At 44.8% G+C, this 16,200-nt stretch overlaps 1 protein-coding gene across 3 annotated transcripts in view; it reads left to right on the top strand.

The window, feature by feature from the left end:
- The window catches only part of DNAJB6 (DnaJ heat shock protein family (Hsp40) member B6), a 59,296-nt gene extending 43,476 nt beyond the window's left edge, over positions 1-15,820 (top strand). For 2 of the 3 annotated variants that reach the window (XM_040589828.1, XM_040589827.1), the window contains exon 9: positions 6,100-15,820. In XM_040589828.1, coding sequence (XP_040445762.1) covers positions 6,100-6,413 — 314 coding nt within the window. In that variant the 3' untranslated portion in view covers positions 6,414-15,820. The remainder of the gene's footprint in view (positions 1-6,099) is intronic. The other variant, XM_040589829.1, reaches the window with a different exon arrangement.
- The last annotated feature ends 380 nt before the right edge of the window (positions 15,821-16,200 follow it).

Here is a 16,200-nt window from a genome sequence, read left to right as displayed (position 1 = left end):
CCCCACTGGCTGGATCTGCTGGTGCTGGTTGCAGGGAGGGCTGTGTGGTGGTTGCAGCCTTGGGGAAGTCTTCCTTTGGACTGAGCAAACCGGTGTGCCTACTTGCTGTTTCTTAATACAGGGCAAGTCCTGATTATATATCTGTATGTATATATATATATATATCTTTTTTTTTTTTTTGATTGGGTGTGCAAGAAAATACCATGCAAGCAGCAGGGCTCTGTGTGGGAACCACAAAGGCTCCGCTTCCTTTTGTGCGGGAAGTGACACGGCAAGTGTAAATCAGTGGTTTGACGTTCTCAGGATGTTTGCCCCGGTTGGTTCAGCATGTTTCTGTTAATTACTATCCTGCCATTAATTACTGCTGATTCCTGGTAGGATTTCGGTTCGATTCCAGGATGTACAGGGATGTTACTTACATGTAACACAAAATAATAATAATGCTAGCCTGTGCAGGGCTGCTTTTGTGCAAAGTGCTCTGGGACTCACCTGTCCCACCTGGCCCGGAATATCCTCCGTCTTAGCGGTTTAATTCCTGTGTGTTATCTCCGTTTTCCAGGAGCACACACGGACCCCTCGGTGTAGCTGGCGGCTCCCCTAAAGCACCCGTCTAGTCCAGGCATTGTACTCGCGGTTTGCCTTGGACATACAAAATCGATGTATCGCCGGATGAAGCGGTTGGGGTGCCTCGTGCCCCTCGCGCCAGGCAATGTTGCCCTCTGCTGGCTAGTTACAGGTTAAAGGAGCCAGATTTTCCCCTTTCCTACAGCAGCGCTTTGCTATGAGAAACTGTTTTTCAGCCCTTCTTGCTTGCAACAGAACGCAGGTTTTTATCCTAATGCAGCTCTGTAGGATGCTACAGCTCACGTTGGATTTCTTTTTCCCCAGAAGCTGCTTTTCATTTGGGAGAACCTGGTGCACCAGAAAACCAGACTTTAAATTACTGTTTTTAAATGTTACTAGTAATGCTGAATCCTCATTTTCAGCATTAGCCCTTAGAAATGTAACTTCCTTGAACTAGTTTTGCAAGTGAAATAACTACAAGGTTTTTAATTATTATTTGCATTAGCACCATAAGACCTTTTGCTTAACACTGTAATCTGGATGCCGATTCCAACAGCCCCAATAATTGTCCCCTTCCCTGCCCCAGCTGGGGCAGCTGCACGATGAGCTGGATCCAGGCACTGAGCTGGGTTAAAAATAAGCTTGCAAAAGGGAGTGTTATTTTTAACCTGGGTCAGTCCCCTGCCTGGGTTCGCAGCACGGCTGCTCAGGCTCTCACATGGGTGTGCTGGCTTGGAGGTGTGGGAGGCGGCAAGAAGGAGCCATGGGGGAGAACCAAGGGCTGGAGTACCCCTGAAAGTTGCTTCTCCAGTGGATATTCCAGCTCTGAACTTGGCTATGGACCCCCCCCTCCACACCAGCTGTCTTCCTGAAAACCATTTCCAGGACAAACGTCACCGCTGATAAAGCCCCAGCAATGTTCAGGCACTGGGTGGTGATGCCCTGTGTGGCTGGCCTTTCCCAGGGTAAATTCTTTGCAAATTCTCACAGTTTGCAATTGGTACAGCTAGTTTTATTCAGAGTCTGACTTGAACGTTTAAAATATGTTAAAATAAGAGGAACATGAGAAAAAGGTTGATGCACATTACACATTTGTGGTGCTTTGCAAGGTGTGCTAAAGATAAGATGATCAGAGGAACGATCTGATGGCTCATCCCATGCATAGCACTGTCGTAGTTTCAACATTGAATCACAGCTGATGTGATGTTACGACATTTAACTAATTTGTGGTGCCATCCTGCTCTCCTGCAACTCATAAAGGGGAAGAAGTTTGGATGATTTGTTGGGGTCTATTTGTTGAACTAAACATTGTCTTTTCTTTGGGGGAGGTGGAAAATGGAGTGACTGTTGGGTGATCGAGGTGGATTTAATCCTTTCAATATTTAAGGGGGGCTTATAAGAAAGATGGGGACAGACTTTTTAGTAGCAATAGGACAAGGGGTAATGGGTTTGAACTGAAAGAAGGTGGATTGGTTTAAAACTAAAAGAGGATAGATCCAGACTAGATACAAGGAAGAAATTTTTTACAATGAGAGTGGTGACACACTGAAACAGGTTGCCCGGAGAGGTTGTTGATGTCCCATCCCTGGAAATGTTCGAGGTCCAGGCTGATGGGGCTTTGAGCAACCTGATCTATTTGAAGATGTCCCTATTCACTGCAGAGGGGTTGGGCTAGACAACATTTGAAGGTCCCTTCCAACCCAAACCATGCTATGAATCTATGGTATAGCTGCAAAATGTGCTGCCTGTGTAGTGGCGGGGAGCAGCTCTGCATCCCCCCTAGGGCTCTGCTGTGGAGTGAAGGACAGATGGAGGCAGGCATGGGCTGCCCAGAAGTAGAAAACATAAATTGTTCTTCTGGAGATAAACTGTGTAACTTCATAGTTTAATCAAAGTAAATAAAGCATTTGACTTAGTTGCCACTGTGTTGTGTTTTGTGGGCCCCTCTGGTGTGCTGGTGCTTTCGCCCCAAACAGCAGAGTGATGCCAGTGGCAGCCGGACAGGGAATTTTCTTGCCATATAACACAGGTCAGCTCCGCTTAGCAAAAACACTGCTTTCAAATCCTTAGTGACAAAGTTAGGGAGCTTCTGAGGAAGGGCTGAAGACAAATTTCCAAAGGGATGCTGGTTCCCCAGGTCCAATACCGAGGAGCTGTGCTCGAGGTTTTAGCACAGGTTGTCACCACTTTTGGGGCAGGCGGTGGGTTTGAACAAGTTTGCAAACAGCCCTTTCACCATTTGTGTATCACTGGACGGTCCCTCTGCGTTCCATACTGATTCCCTTAGTCACCTGCCTCCTCCTGCGCTGCAGCCACAGCTGTGTTGCAGAGATAAACCCCGAGCAGGAGCTGCTGGTCCAGTCTCAGGTGGTGCTGGCAGAGCAGGCGGCGGGCACGGGCGAGCCAGTGGCACCGAGCACAGCCAGGGCTCTCCTGGCTGCCTTGGGCTGGTGCAGCACCTGCAGCTGGTGCGATGGTGCAGTGCGAGGGCCAGCTGTGGGGGTTGGTTTTGAGGGGAAGAGAAACAGGTATTACAGGAATTGTCTCTATGTTGGTTTGTTTTTTTGTTTTGTTCCCCCCCCGCTCCCCGATGTATTGGCCTTGATGGAGCAATTGAACTATGAACCCTGCTGGAAGAGGGGACAGTTCTTGCTTTGAGCTGTTTGCGGAAGAGCTGCAGATGTGGGATACCCCAGAGAAAGCCCTGGAGAAGGCGTATCGTGACTTTTCATGGACTAAAAAGCAGCATAGTTGTAAGGACTTTGTCCCAAAACTTGCAGGAGGTGTGTAACAGGCAGGTATCATCATTTTCCAAAGTCAGAGCTGTGCTCATACCGTCAGGAGCTGAAGGCTAAAACCAGCTCTAGAGAGCAGTGTTCATGGGATTTGATAAAGCAGGACAGGCTCTCCTGCCTCATCTTTAGACTGCAGTTGATTTAATTGGGAAGTCTGGAGTATGGAATGTCTTCAATGGTTTTGTATTTTATTTTAAGCTGGACTCAAGCAGTGAGTGCTTGCTGGAAGGTCTTTCTGCGGCTTCGTTATGTGCTCAGTGGTGTGGGGCTGGTGGCACTGCTCAGCTGCCAGAGCCAGGGAGCTCTGCAGCACCGTGCGCTGCAAGCAGCAGATCGAGGAGGCATTAGGGTGCAAGAGGGCCAGCACCCAGCGATGCGGTGGGTACATCACTAGGCAGGAGCAGGGTTATTGTGATTTCTTCCAGTCTTAAACAGTTCCTTTCACACTGGCTGAATTAGACTAAAATTGTCAAGATTGATTGCTAATGTAGTTAGGAGTAATTTATTGGGGTGTGCGTAGAGCATCTGGTTTGATACTTCACTGTATTGTGTTAGTGCGTCTGATCGGGTGGTCTCCGCGATGCGCACACATGGACACAGAGCTTTGAGAATGGCCTCAGAACATTCCTCATTCCCGCATCTGGTGGCCAATATAGATTCTAAATCTGCATCAAGCCAGACTTTGCACATCAAAAAGAAAGCCACGCGGTTTGTGTTTCCATGGAGGGGAGGGATCGCCTGTTTCTGGTGTGCTATAATTTGTTAGGAAGTGAACTCTCTTGACTGGTTTTTGTATGTGCAACTGGTGTATGTGTGTTTCCTATGCTTTTTTTTGTTTGTTTTGGTTTGGTTTTTTTTTTGTTGTTGTTGTTTGTTTGTTTTTTTTAAACTCCAGGCACTTTATAGGCTTATCTCCATAGACCCGGTTGATATGATAATACCACCAGGCTGATACATGCTTCAGTGCTGTTTGTATAGTGTGTAGAATCCCGTAGCCTCTTATGGGAAATGACAGCTATTTTGTATCTGGTGTTTTCCGAGCTTTGCCTTGCCTACCACCTCTCATAGCTGAAGTGCTGTACCCTGTGTGTGTGGGAGGGGAAGCTGTCCTGCCAGACCCCTCCTACTGCAAGAAGAACCACACATCCAGAGTTTACACTGGTATGATGCAGGCAGGTGGTGTCTTATTGCAGAAATCCTTGGTGGTACCATCACTTGGGTTTTTGTCTTGTTTGCTTGTGCCTTTGGAAACGCAGGAGACTCCGGGGTAAAACAGTGTGAGTGTTTGGAGGGTGGGAATGGGCGTTTAACCACCCAGGAGTAAGGGTCCTCTGCGTGCTGCCCATGCACATCAGGTGCTCTGACGTGCGCGGGTGTGATGCGAGGCACATCTTGGAGTCCTCTTCTGTGAGGCCTCAGGTGCTGCATCGTGCTGTGAAATGACTTTTTAAACAAACCTTGCCTCCTTTTCCTTATGCCCTCGGAAGCATCTCCCCATGTACGATTACAAGGTAAAGACAATGCAGCCTGTTCTGTTTGAAAGTGTCAGTGGCTTGGTGCACACAACAAAGTGGGTATTACTGTTCTTGCTCCTTACTGCATACGTTGGTGCTTTTTCCATCTTCAAAGCATTTTCCAGCCATGAACTAAGAGCACACGCATTAGCTGGGAGCACACACCCCTCCCTAAGCAGCTGATGCCGGGCACATCCCAGGAAAAACTTCCAGAATGTGACACACCACTTTTGATGCAAATAAAATGACGCTGTATTTCATCAGCTCTATTAAAAGTACTTAAGTAATTGAATTAATGAAACTTTAAAAAGCCTTCAAGACACAAATGTTGTACACACCTTTCTTCTCTCTTTTTTTTTCTTTTTTTTTCTTTCTTATTTTCCCTGTTGTCTTTGGTTGACCTCTTTATTTGTTACCTTACTGTTTGCTTTTTGATGTGTGGTTTTGCTTGGTTTTTTTGTGTTATGGTAGCTGATTTCTCTACTTTGCAGCATTGGTACTGTTACAGTTTCGTGCAGCAAAGGAAAGTGTCATCTGCAAAACAGCATGAGTATGACTGGGGTACCTCATTGTTCATGTTAATTTTTGCAAACATTGGGGTTTTGTTTCCATTGCATTCATTCGCCTTTGCTGCGTGTGCCTGCCTTGCCCCCTGGACTGTGCTTACCTCTTACATCTTCAGCCCAATTTCCCATCTCCATGTGATCCTTCACACTTCTCTACCATTCTTCCAGCTGTGGATGTCCAGCATCCAGCCCCTCTGAACCCACGTTGGCTTTGGTTTTCTCCCACCATCCTTGTAGCCAGCTTAGATATTTCTCCCTTCTTTCCCGATAGTTTTTCCTTGAGCTGGGCCAACCCTTCCTAGGCAAGATAGTCTGGCTGAGGTGGGATGAGATGACGTGCTCTGCACAGGACAGAAATATCATCCAGGGCCGTGGGCTCAGCTTGCTCACCCTGCCTTTGGGAAAAAGGAGACGGTGGCCCCTGAGCTGTCATATCTAGCTGACTTTTTTGGGTGGCTTCAGTGTGGTGAGAAGCCACTGATGGAGCTTTCTGCTCCAGCCGCTCCCCGGGTGGGCAGGTAGACAGGACTGTCTGAGCTAACCACAGCCGAGGCAGTAGTTCTGTGACTCCCCGTTTCCAGCCTAGGTTTGAGTTTTGTTCAGGCGACGTGTAAGCATTTTGGGTGCAGCTCACTTCTCTTGCACTCTTTGCTGTTTCAGGTGAGGCAGATGAAGAAGCCTTTGCTGAGGAGTGCAGACGGAGAGGACAACACGCCCTGCCTTTCCAGCCCACCAACCCGCGCCTGCTGAAGCCTCACAAGCCTGCCAGTTCCCCCAGATATGCCTATCATTATAATAGCGATGAGGTGGAAGAACAAGATAGAAGCCGGGTTACAAGCAGCTTGGAGACCCCTTTTTATTTATCAGGTGTGCACAAGCATGTTGATGAGAAATGCGCAGAAAAGGATCCGTCAGCTAGTCAAAAGCCAAAACCAAAGAGCCAAGCAAGAGGTTGTTGCTGTGTGTTGACTTAATGTTAGCTCCCTGGTAAATAATCAGTAGCAGCTTGTGTGCCTTAGTCCTGCATTTGCTCTGCTCTTCAATTTAGTGTAGATTCACAAATGCCCTGGGATATTCAAGGATCCAGGGCAAATACTGTTACGCTGCTGGAGTGCTTGTGATCTTTGTTCTTAAAAGTGAAGGCCTTTTAGAGATTAACTCATCACAGTACTTGGAACATTCATTTATTTAAATTGTACGCGGCTTCCTTGTTGAAGGAGAAGTTCGGCAACTTGATACTATTTCTGGAAGCTGCTATTTTAGGTGCCTAAATCCTAATAGAGGAGAAGGCTGAGACTGTTCAGGCTAATGCAGAAGCGTGGCAATTGTCCTGGTTATTTTTGGAAGTAATTAGTCCTTTGATATATTTCCTGTCTGTAATGTTTCGGCACTATAGTCCAGAGGCTATCTTGGACAACAGAGTCCTCATAACTACTTGATTTAATTGGAACCTGTGGTCAAAAGATCATCCAGGACTGCCGGGACAGGTTTTTCTGAAACGTGAGGATGCCTTTCTACGTGGATGCCCAAACCAAGGGCCCTTCTCAGTAGTGCTGAATTAGGTGAGGTGCTGGGAAGTGTGAGCGCATGAGGCTCCTCGGGGTAAACACAGTGCATGAAAAACATGCATCCTACCCCAAAACATGCGCTCGAATGCTCCCAGTGCTGTACCAACTTCTGCTGTGTTTATGAGCCTTTAAATCTAACACTGTCTTCTGTACGGAAGACCTAAAGATATCATGTAGGATGACAGCTTGAAAAAATAGAAACACTCAGATAAATGTCTTCCTGATCAGTTGTTGGAAGTTTTGTTTCTTTAGGGATGGCTAAATTGGATCTTTTCTTTAAAAAGTTTAATATTTCTCTACAGAAGCCTGAATGTAACCTCGGGACTGATGTCCTGATATCTCCTATGCAGGGGATGGAGGTTTTGTCTCTGGTGTCCGCAGCCGGCAAAACAAAACCTTGGCTCCGCATTTGGAGACATGAGGTCCTCTACAGTCATAACAATCCTTTGGTAATGGTTTCCAAAGAGCATCTGAGTTTGACAGGCACCTTGCAATTTTTGGAGCAATTTTTAAGATTGCTTAAGACTTTTTGCTGTGAAACTATTTATGCTCCAAGGTGCACAGGTTTGCAATTAAAATGAGTTTCCAGAGAAATGAATTTCCAGAGTTATTTGCACAATCACAAAATCCTGTCTCCTACCAGTAGATTGTGAGTTGCCATAAAAGATTCAGGGTGAAAACTTGATTGCAGTAAGACTAAGGTTTTACTGTTGCTTTAAATATTTTGCCTACTTTTCCTCTGATGGACAAGGCTGCTGAAGGACAGGTCGAGTCAGTCATACAAACCTATGTGAGTGTCTTAATCTCTCCCTGGGAAGCTTGTGCACGAGCCCCGGTCAGTGATGCTGCTCTTCTTGGGTGTTCACCTCTGCCAACTGCCTTGCCCAGCAAGCAGCTTCACCGGCGCAGCTCTGTGATTACACAGAACGCTTACTTGCTCCCGTTTGGCTTCTCATTGATCACTGCAACAGCTGCTGTGCTTCCATGGGCCAGCACTGGGAAAGAGCAGCATCTTTTTTTGCCTTGGTCCAAAGCCCACTCAATTCAGTGGAAAATAGTGAAGTTCAATGGCCTTAAGCTGGGCGCCGTTCCGCCTCGAATCAGACCGTTTTGCCACCGTTGGCATGTGGCCCTGGGCAGCGAGACCGCGTGGCAGTTTGAGATGTTGTCCTGGGTAGAGCATCTCAAGCAAATCCTCAAGTCATTAATGATTCACCTGCAGCGATACGTTTTTCTTTTCCCAGCTTTAAGAGTGGGAATATTTTGAGTTTTAATTTGTAAGTCTGTAGCAAACTGAAATGAAGGAGAAGGGATAGGTTTCATCTTGACTGTGTGGTTGGAATCCCTCTGGAAGTGGCCATCTCTCTCTAGCGCCCAAGGCAACCAATACCCAGAGATGAGATGAATCCTCTCCTTAGTCAGGATTTCCAGTCATTACAGTGGGCATTTAATAAAAAAATTGGAGTTTAATTTGATTCTCCATATTGACACTTTGTGTTTTAGTATAAATTGCTCTGCGTTTCCTGCTGTTCTCGGTTTCGTAATGGCCTTTTAGAATAAAACATCACCTCTTGTGCTCTGAAGTCACTGCATATCTCAAACAGTTCTCTAGCTCCAAACAAGTTATTTTTTAATAAGATTTCAGATACTGCAAGTAATGTGCTCCCTGATAGGATGATGTATGGCTGCCTGGTGGTATCCAAGCTGTGTCAAAGTGGTGTTAATGCCAGCAGAGACCTGGGAGTTGCAGCCATTCATGGTAGAGGTCATGGTAACTACCCCTAAAAAACAGCTGCTCCAGATTTGAGTTTTTGACCTTTACCTAGCAAGGATGGTTGAAATGTATAATTGTTAAAATACTGAAAAATACACGATACAAAAGATCATTATTTGGAAGAGAATATTGCAAGGTTTGCTTTTCCTTTTGAATGAAATAGCTTGCCTTCACCTAAAACTTACAACATTAATAATTCATTTTTGCTGCATTTTCATCCACTGGCATCCCTGAAGAGGAAACCACTTTAAAAGAACTAGCTTAACTAATCTGGATCCTTTCCTGGCATGGATTCTGCTGCTGGAAAGTTGAGCTATTTGTGTGTTATTTCATCTTTAATGCAGTCTCTGTTCCTTTTACCACCATATGGTTTCCTGAATTACGCTTTACTAACTAGTAAAATCGATATGCTTGGTTGTCCGAACTAATTACTTTATAATTCCCTCACATGTATTTGGGCATGTAATGGAAAGAGAAAGGAAAGCAAAGCCACTGTTTTCTGTGGAAATCTAATATGTAAGGAATGCTGGAGGTGTGGAGATGGGAGGGAGTTTGCTCTCCCTTTGCTCCACATCCCCTGGCTGTAACGGTGTGTGTGAGTGGGGTGGGGGGAAAGCCGTACCCTTCTGCAGGCAGAGGGTGGGAAGATTGGCTGGTGGATTTGGAGGCTGGCTGGTTGCTCCCTGGCTTAGCCAGAGCTGCCTTCACGCATGGGTTTTTGGCTGCTAGTCCAAGAGCATCCCGCTACCCGTTTGCTTCCCATAGAAGGTAGCTGGGTTGCACATGGAAGGGCTTCCAAGGCTGCATTGCCTTGCAAGCTTTTGCTTGCCATGTGGGAGTAAAACCTTGGACTCTATTCAGTAACAGTATTACCTTAATTAACAGCAGGCAAGCAGGTTGTATCTGGCTTGGTATGTTCTTGTAGCAATTCTAGGCAGAATTGGTAATGAAAATAGTATGATGAGCAAGCATGAAGGAAAGCCCCGGTAAGTTGGTAAAGCTTTTCAGTCCCCTAAAACATCAAAGTTGGAATTACATCACTGGGTTGGCCAGTGAAACTGGAGAACTCGCCCCTTGGATTTAACAGTGCGGATAATTAAATAGCAGATTGGCATACCTAGACAGGGTGGGATGTTTTGTCACCTCAGGTCTTTACGTAAAGGCAGGTTCTCTCCCTGTGATGCTCTGTGGCATGGGCAGGAGCTGTGGATGTGGTGAGAGAATTAGTAGGTCAGGTTGTGGTGTGTTGGGCAGTGGCTTGGGCTGAAAGTAGGGAATGTGAAAGTGTAGCGTAAAGCTGTAATTGGAAATTGAGTCACACACGTGAAATTATACTGAAGCTGTGATCCTGGGTGAATTTTAATAATGGTATATGCAAGCGTGTTCAGTCTAAAATAACAGATGGTGGCTGCAACTCAGAAGTAAGCTAGCTACCTTTGAAGAGAGCTATTTCTAAGAGCAGAAAATTACAAAGCGCACTACAGAACCCAGGCTGCGCATGCCCCGCTGCCCTGTTAGAGCTCTGTGTGGATGCTGGAGCCGTGACGGCTTCCATGGCTTCAAGGAGGTCAAAAGACTGGCTGCAATCTTAGCAAAAAGTTAGTAGGTCTTGAAAACCATTTTCTCTGGAACTTGAGCACAAAGCATGAATCCTTCCCACCCTCTACCTCAGCGCTTCAGAGCCTGAAAGGAGGTTCCTCCAAAGTCTTCACCCTTGCAGGAGATCCACAAAAATCAGGCCATGGCCTTTATTAGCGATTAAAGTGGGTCAAGAAGCAGCAGTGCTGCACATTAATCGTCGGTCATGACTGACCTTGTTTCCTTCTGCTGAGTCCTGTGCTCTCCTGTGCTGACAGCAGAAGGTGGAGCAGAGCCACGGCTGCTCTCAGCATCCTGGTAGAGCAGGCAGATGTCAGACAGGGCAGGAAGAAGTGGGATACCACAGACGGGTTGGGTGGGAGTGTTTTGCCCAGGACACTTGTCCCTTTGGATCAGTCACTCAATGAGCACACCTCCCTTACAGTTGCTGCCCAAGAACATGACGAGTTTTGTAGTCAGTGGCTGAACAAACCTGTGACTTTGGGAGGTGCAGATGGCAGAGAAGTAGAAACACAGAAATAAAGTCAGAGATGCAGCAGGGAGGCTTCCCAATTTGTTTTGGTCCTTGCTGAGTGCTTGAGGGAGTTGCTACTGAGTGTTGCTGTAAGTTGGTTTCAGTCATCAGCAGCTTCACAAAAGCTGGAATAGCTTTTGTGCTCTTTATGGTTCTTCTGGAAGTAGAAGAGAAGGCGATGAAACGGATGGAGTGGGTCAGCTAATGCTGTTTGTTTTAGACAAGAATTTTCCAGGTCATAAACCAGGTGTAACTCCAAATGCTGTGGCTTCTTGCTTCATCTGTCTCTGCTCCTGGCAACTGACAAAAGCAAGGACATAGCAAGTTAGGGTGATAACCATCTGTATTTGAGTGATTCTGTTTTCCCAGTGTCAAAGCTTGGGGAAGCTCTCAGCAGCCTGTTCTCCCTCCACCCTGTAGTGTGTTTCTAGGGTTTAGGTGGCTAACCATGCTTCTGAGGGTGGAAATTTGAACAAGCCCTTCTCTGAGGTCAGAATTGTTTGGCTGAAGCCAGTTGAGCCAGGCACCAACTGTGGGAAGTTTCTGTGACTGCTTTGTGACGCTGACGGCTCGTCAGGACACAGGTTCGCTGCAAATGAGTCAAATAGCAATGGGGCTTCTGCTTTCTAATTCAGATTTTGTTCTCTCCTGACTTTGCGGCTAGCCTTGTAATCAAGGCAGCTAAATATGCTTTTAATTAGTGTTGGTTGGAGTATTCAAGTGAAATACACACCAAAGGGTTACATCTTCAGTGTGCAATTTTTATTTTTGTTAGGAGCTGCTTCACTTGTTTGGATCAGGTTTTTGGCTGTTATCACCCAGCGTAGCATCGCTGGAGCTAGCAGACAGACGAAGTTTGACCTGTCCTTTCTTCTTAGCTGGGGTAGAAAAGGAAACGGTTGAGAGTGAAATTATATATCACAGCAGGCTCAAAACAGAAAAGACATGGCAGTTTTCTCTTGAGGAATACTCTGTATTTGTGTGTTATCTCCTCCTCTGGCAAATCTGTTTCTGTGTGTCAGTGATAACACTTGAAAGATTTCCACTTTTTCCCCTTATCATTCTGGAAGCTAGTAGGAGACAGTGTTGTCAAATGCCTAAATATCTTCATACCACAGTATTTTAATATTTGAGTTATTTGATTTTTAAGACAATGAATTATGTGGCATTAATTTCAAGTCATAATTTACATCAACTCACAGTATTTTTAGGGAAGAGTTACATTTGAGGAAAATGGACTGTTGAAAACAAGAAAGTATTATGATATAAAACAGGAGTATCAAATGCTATCATACGTGTATGTGGAAGCCTTTTAGAAATACTGACGGTGTTTTGAGAATGAAAAATGATAAAATCATGAAACTAATAACCTGTTAGGGTTTAATGATCCTTTCCCAAATATCTGTGTTAATGTTTCATAGTTGTTACATGAAGTAGTTCTGATCAGCTGATATGATGCTGTTTTTCCCCTCAAGTGAAGGGAAGAATCCTTTGAATAACAGCCCTTGGATGACTGATTCTCAAGAGTCAGCACGTCTCTGCCGCCTCCGTGGGCCTTTGTGGGAAAGCAAAGAGATGTCTGACCCCTTCCAGGATTTGTGCCTTAACAGCAGCAAATTAAATGCCAAGGGATCCTCTTTTTGATGATGTATAGGTGACCGAGGGGCTGACACTGAAGTAAACTTCATGGATGGGGTTCTTAGTTAGGAGATGTTCATGCGGTGACCCCAGGGAGGGGGTTGTAGCTCAGGAGGGTGGCAGGGTGCAGGGAAAACAGCGTCATCTGCAATCCTGCAAAGCAGTGCCTGTTTTTCTCTTCCTTAAACAATAAAACAGGTTTCCACTCTAACTTTGCGCAGGCTAATTGCTCATGGCAGAATTTCTAAATAAATATCCTGCTTCTTGACTCAGGTGATTGCGAAAGATGAAGTCATGCTGTTGATACAGCATAGGAACTAGAATGATAACCTAGGAACAGTTTTCCTCGCTACAAGGGAGTGTATTTCCTCCAGCGCACAGGCTTTTGATAATGTCTTAAAGTGATTTTAGCCCAGAGACCATCTTGTGGTTCTCCCCAAGTCTTAAACCGAAGACCTGCAGTTCTGCTGCGGGCATAGCCCTGATCGCACCCGGGAGGAGCTCTGATTAGGAGCCAACTTCAGCCACCACGTGGCTTCATACTCCTCTGACCTCCCGCCCCTTCCTCTTCCCACTTTTCCCGTCTTTATTTCGCTATTGGTGCTAAATTGGTGGAGAACCAGGTGCGATGGTGACAGAGCTTCCTCAGGGTCGTTTTGCCTGCCTGCAGGGAGGATGGAGGAAAGAAAGAGATTTCCAGACAGGCCAAGCTGGGCCGTTCCTGTGATGCGTGGTCCTTGCTCCCAGCTTGCAGGGGTCCTCTGCTCTGTGCTGGCCCCGTCACTGGACTGTGTCAATTCCTAGTGGCAGAGCACCGCTGAGCTAAAAGATCCTTTCAGCTATTTCAAAGCATCACAGAATGATTATCTGAGGGAAATGTTTGCTAGCTTTGAGTTGAGATTTGCAAGTGCGCTTGGGTAGATGCGTGGGTTCTGCACCGTTTGCTGGCCATGCAGGTCTGCTAGTAAGTTGTGTTTTACTGCAGGTTTGGAGGAAAGGGCATGATGCAGAGCACAAACTGATTTTCACACATCTTTGGGGGGGGGTGTGGGGAAAAACACATGAGGATGGTGATCACATGGCTGGAAGCTTGTGCCTACTGAACATGTAGCAAATAATTGTTACTTGAACTCGATGCTTCCATGCACCGTTGCAGTTGCAGTAGAATATAACCTATGGTGCATAGTAAAGCATGAGTAGGCTGATGATCCATATATAAAATGTGGAATGGTAAACACTGAGCATCTTCTTATTTACTCAGGATTCTTGGCATTCCCTAGTCTTAAAGTGGAAATGTAAATATCGTAGTAACTTGTGACTACTACTGTGAGCAGGAAATGCCAGTAGTTAAATAGTTCCTGCTGTATAAGTCTTATTTATTACTTCCATTCTGAAAATTGTTCTGGTTTTGCATGTGCTCTAATATTGAAGCTTTTCCTGAATGGCTTTGAAGTCTTTTGAAAGTTCTCCAGATCTTTTCAGACTTCAGAGATTGATAGTGTTTTCTTTCTATCCTGTGTAAGGGATATAGTAGAACTGGGGATATAGTAGAAATGATAATTTAAAAACCACCTTAGAAAGCCAGACCTTTTCTTTAAGATTCCTTAAACCATTCAGAGAACGTGCTTTTGCTAGAGGGAATAGTCCATGAATGCTGTGAATAGTGTTTTACAAGCCATGTTTCCTCAGGATACAAGGAAGGCAGCAAGAGGAGGAAGCAGAAGCAGAGAGAGGAACAGAAGAAGAAGAAGTCAACCAAAGGGAGTTACTAAAATGGACTTCTCTGCTATGCCAATACCTTTATAATAATGACGATTTAATGTTACATTTGAGCACACCTCTTCTTGTGTATATTTTTTGATTGTTCACACTGCTAGCAAGGAAGTGACTCATGTTTAAAACTGTACTAAAATTGCACTATGTTATTCTTTTTAGTTTCACAGAGTGGCTTTCTTGCCAGCCAGGTTAGGGAATTTGAGTGAGGCTGATCTTTGTTGGAAGTGTGTTACGTTTGAAGATTGGAAAATGTTGCAGAATTTCTTACCTCTTCCTTCCCTGGGACTAAAATGACTCTAGTCTAGTGTTTGTTTATTTGTCTTGTAGGATATAAAGGGTTGTGCAAATGCCTGTTTGTTTGGTCACTCTAGCATCAACATCAGGCATGCTGGAAGAAGAGTGCTATTCGCTCATGTCATTGGGAATGGGATGGAGACATGAGCTCTTATAGTGCAATTTATGCAAGTGACTTTTATGGTTTTTTTTTTCTCCAAGCTGGGCAGTGAAGGTTTGTCCCTGCTATTAAGATGTTCCTTCATTTTTAAATTGTATCATGAAGTTATATCCTCTGATTTTAAGAAGCTAAGTGTAATGATGGTCTCCTGTAAGCACTCCTACTGATTTCCTTAAGCATAGTTGACTCCCGATGAATCATTTGGTGAAATCATTCCTTATTTTAAAAGTTTATTTTCAGAACCTAGAGACAAATGATCTAAGTGCTACTTTGAAACTGCTTTTTGTTTCTGCTGAGTAGGTTTGAGATAACAAAACATTTTTTCAGCATCCATATATGACTTCAGCGAGTCTACAAGGAACTTACACCTTTATGTACGAAAGCATTTTGCATTGGTTTTACTGCAGAACTAATTTTTAGCTTGAAAAGATGTCTTCAGTTTAAAAGAAATATATATTTTCTGGCAAGATTACTTCCTTGCTTCCCATACTTGTCTCATGTGCATGACACATCGCTTCTCTTAACCATTTAGTTTGTACAGAGCCCTTCTGTTGCCTTAAGCATTTACCTGCATGTTTCTTGTCAGTATGTTGCCTCCTCTTTTTAACCTCCGGGTAGGAGTTAGCAGCTTATGGGTTTGTTTCGTTTTGTCTTCCTCTTGCCAATCAATACGTTGTTGATGTAACAGACTTAAACCTGGCAATATTGAAAGTCCACAGTTCCTGGAGAAACTCACTCATGCTAACATTTAAAAGATCAAGGAATGCACGCATTGGTGTCAGGAAGAAGCTAAACAGAAACATCAAGGCTGCATTCTAGCATGGTTTGGTGTAACAAATTCTGATGTCTCTGGTATCTGAACGGTTTAGCTTCAAATGCTTACGTTACCCAGTGTAACCCTATGCAAACATATAACCATACATGAACTCTGTTAGGGTATTTAAATTATGGTTAATACGAAATAAGACTGAGTACCATTTTCTGTCACTTAAGTACCACTTTTTATTTTGTTTTGTGCAGTGTTACTAATATTTAAAAATAAAGAAAATTATCCTTTATACTTTGTCCTCTTGCACTGTACTGTAGACTACAGCTGGCATCAGTTGTTCTTGTGTAGTTTTAATTAAAGTGTAGGCTGGAAGCACAAGGGGGAGGGTCCATATTCGCAGACACCCACAGCGTACCAACTTTTTCCTTTTGCTAAATCCATGAGCAAGTCAATCCAGTCCCTGTGTCAAACGGCTGATCCTGGAAACATTCACTGTAAGGAGTGTATACCTCAAACGGAGCTTGCACATTTGCCGTGCAAGGAACATCCATCCTGGACAATACACAACACTTTGAATTGCATCCCATGTAGTATGCTTTCCATACTCTGGGAGAAGTCCCCCTCAGCACATACGCTAATTTGAAGCTATTAGTGCTCCTCATTTGTTGG

Source organism: Falco naumanni, chromosome 4 (assembly GCF_017639655.2).
Source record: "Falco naumanni isolate bFalNau1 chromosome 4, bFalNau1.pat, whole genome shotgun sequence".
NCBI lineage: Eukaryota > Metazoa > Chordata > Aves > Falconiformes > Falconidae > Falco > Falco naumanni.
The sequence above is the reverse complement of the archived record's forward strand: the minus strand, read 5'-3'. Positions and strand labels throughout refer to the sequence as shown.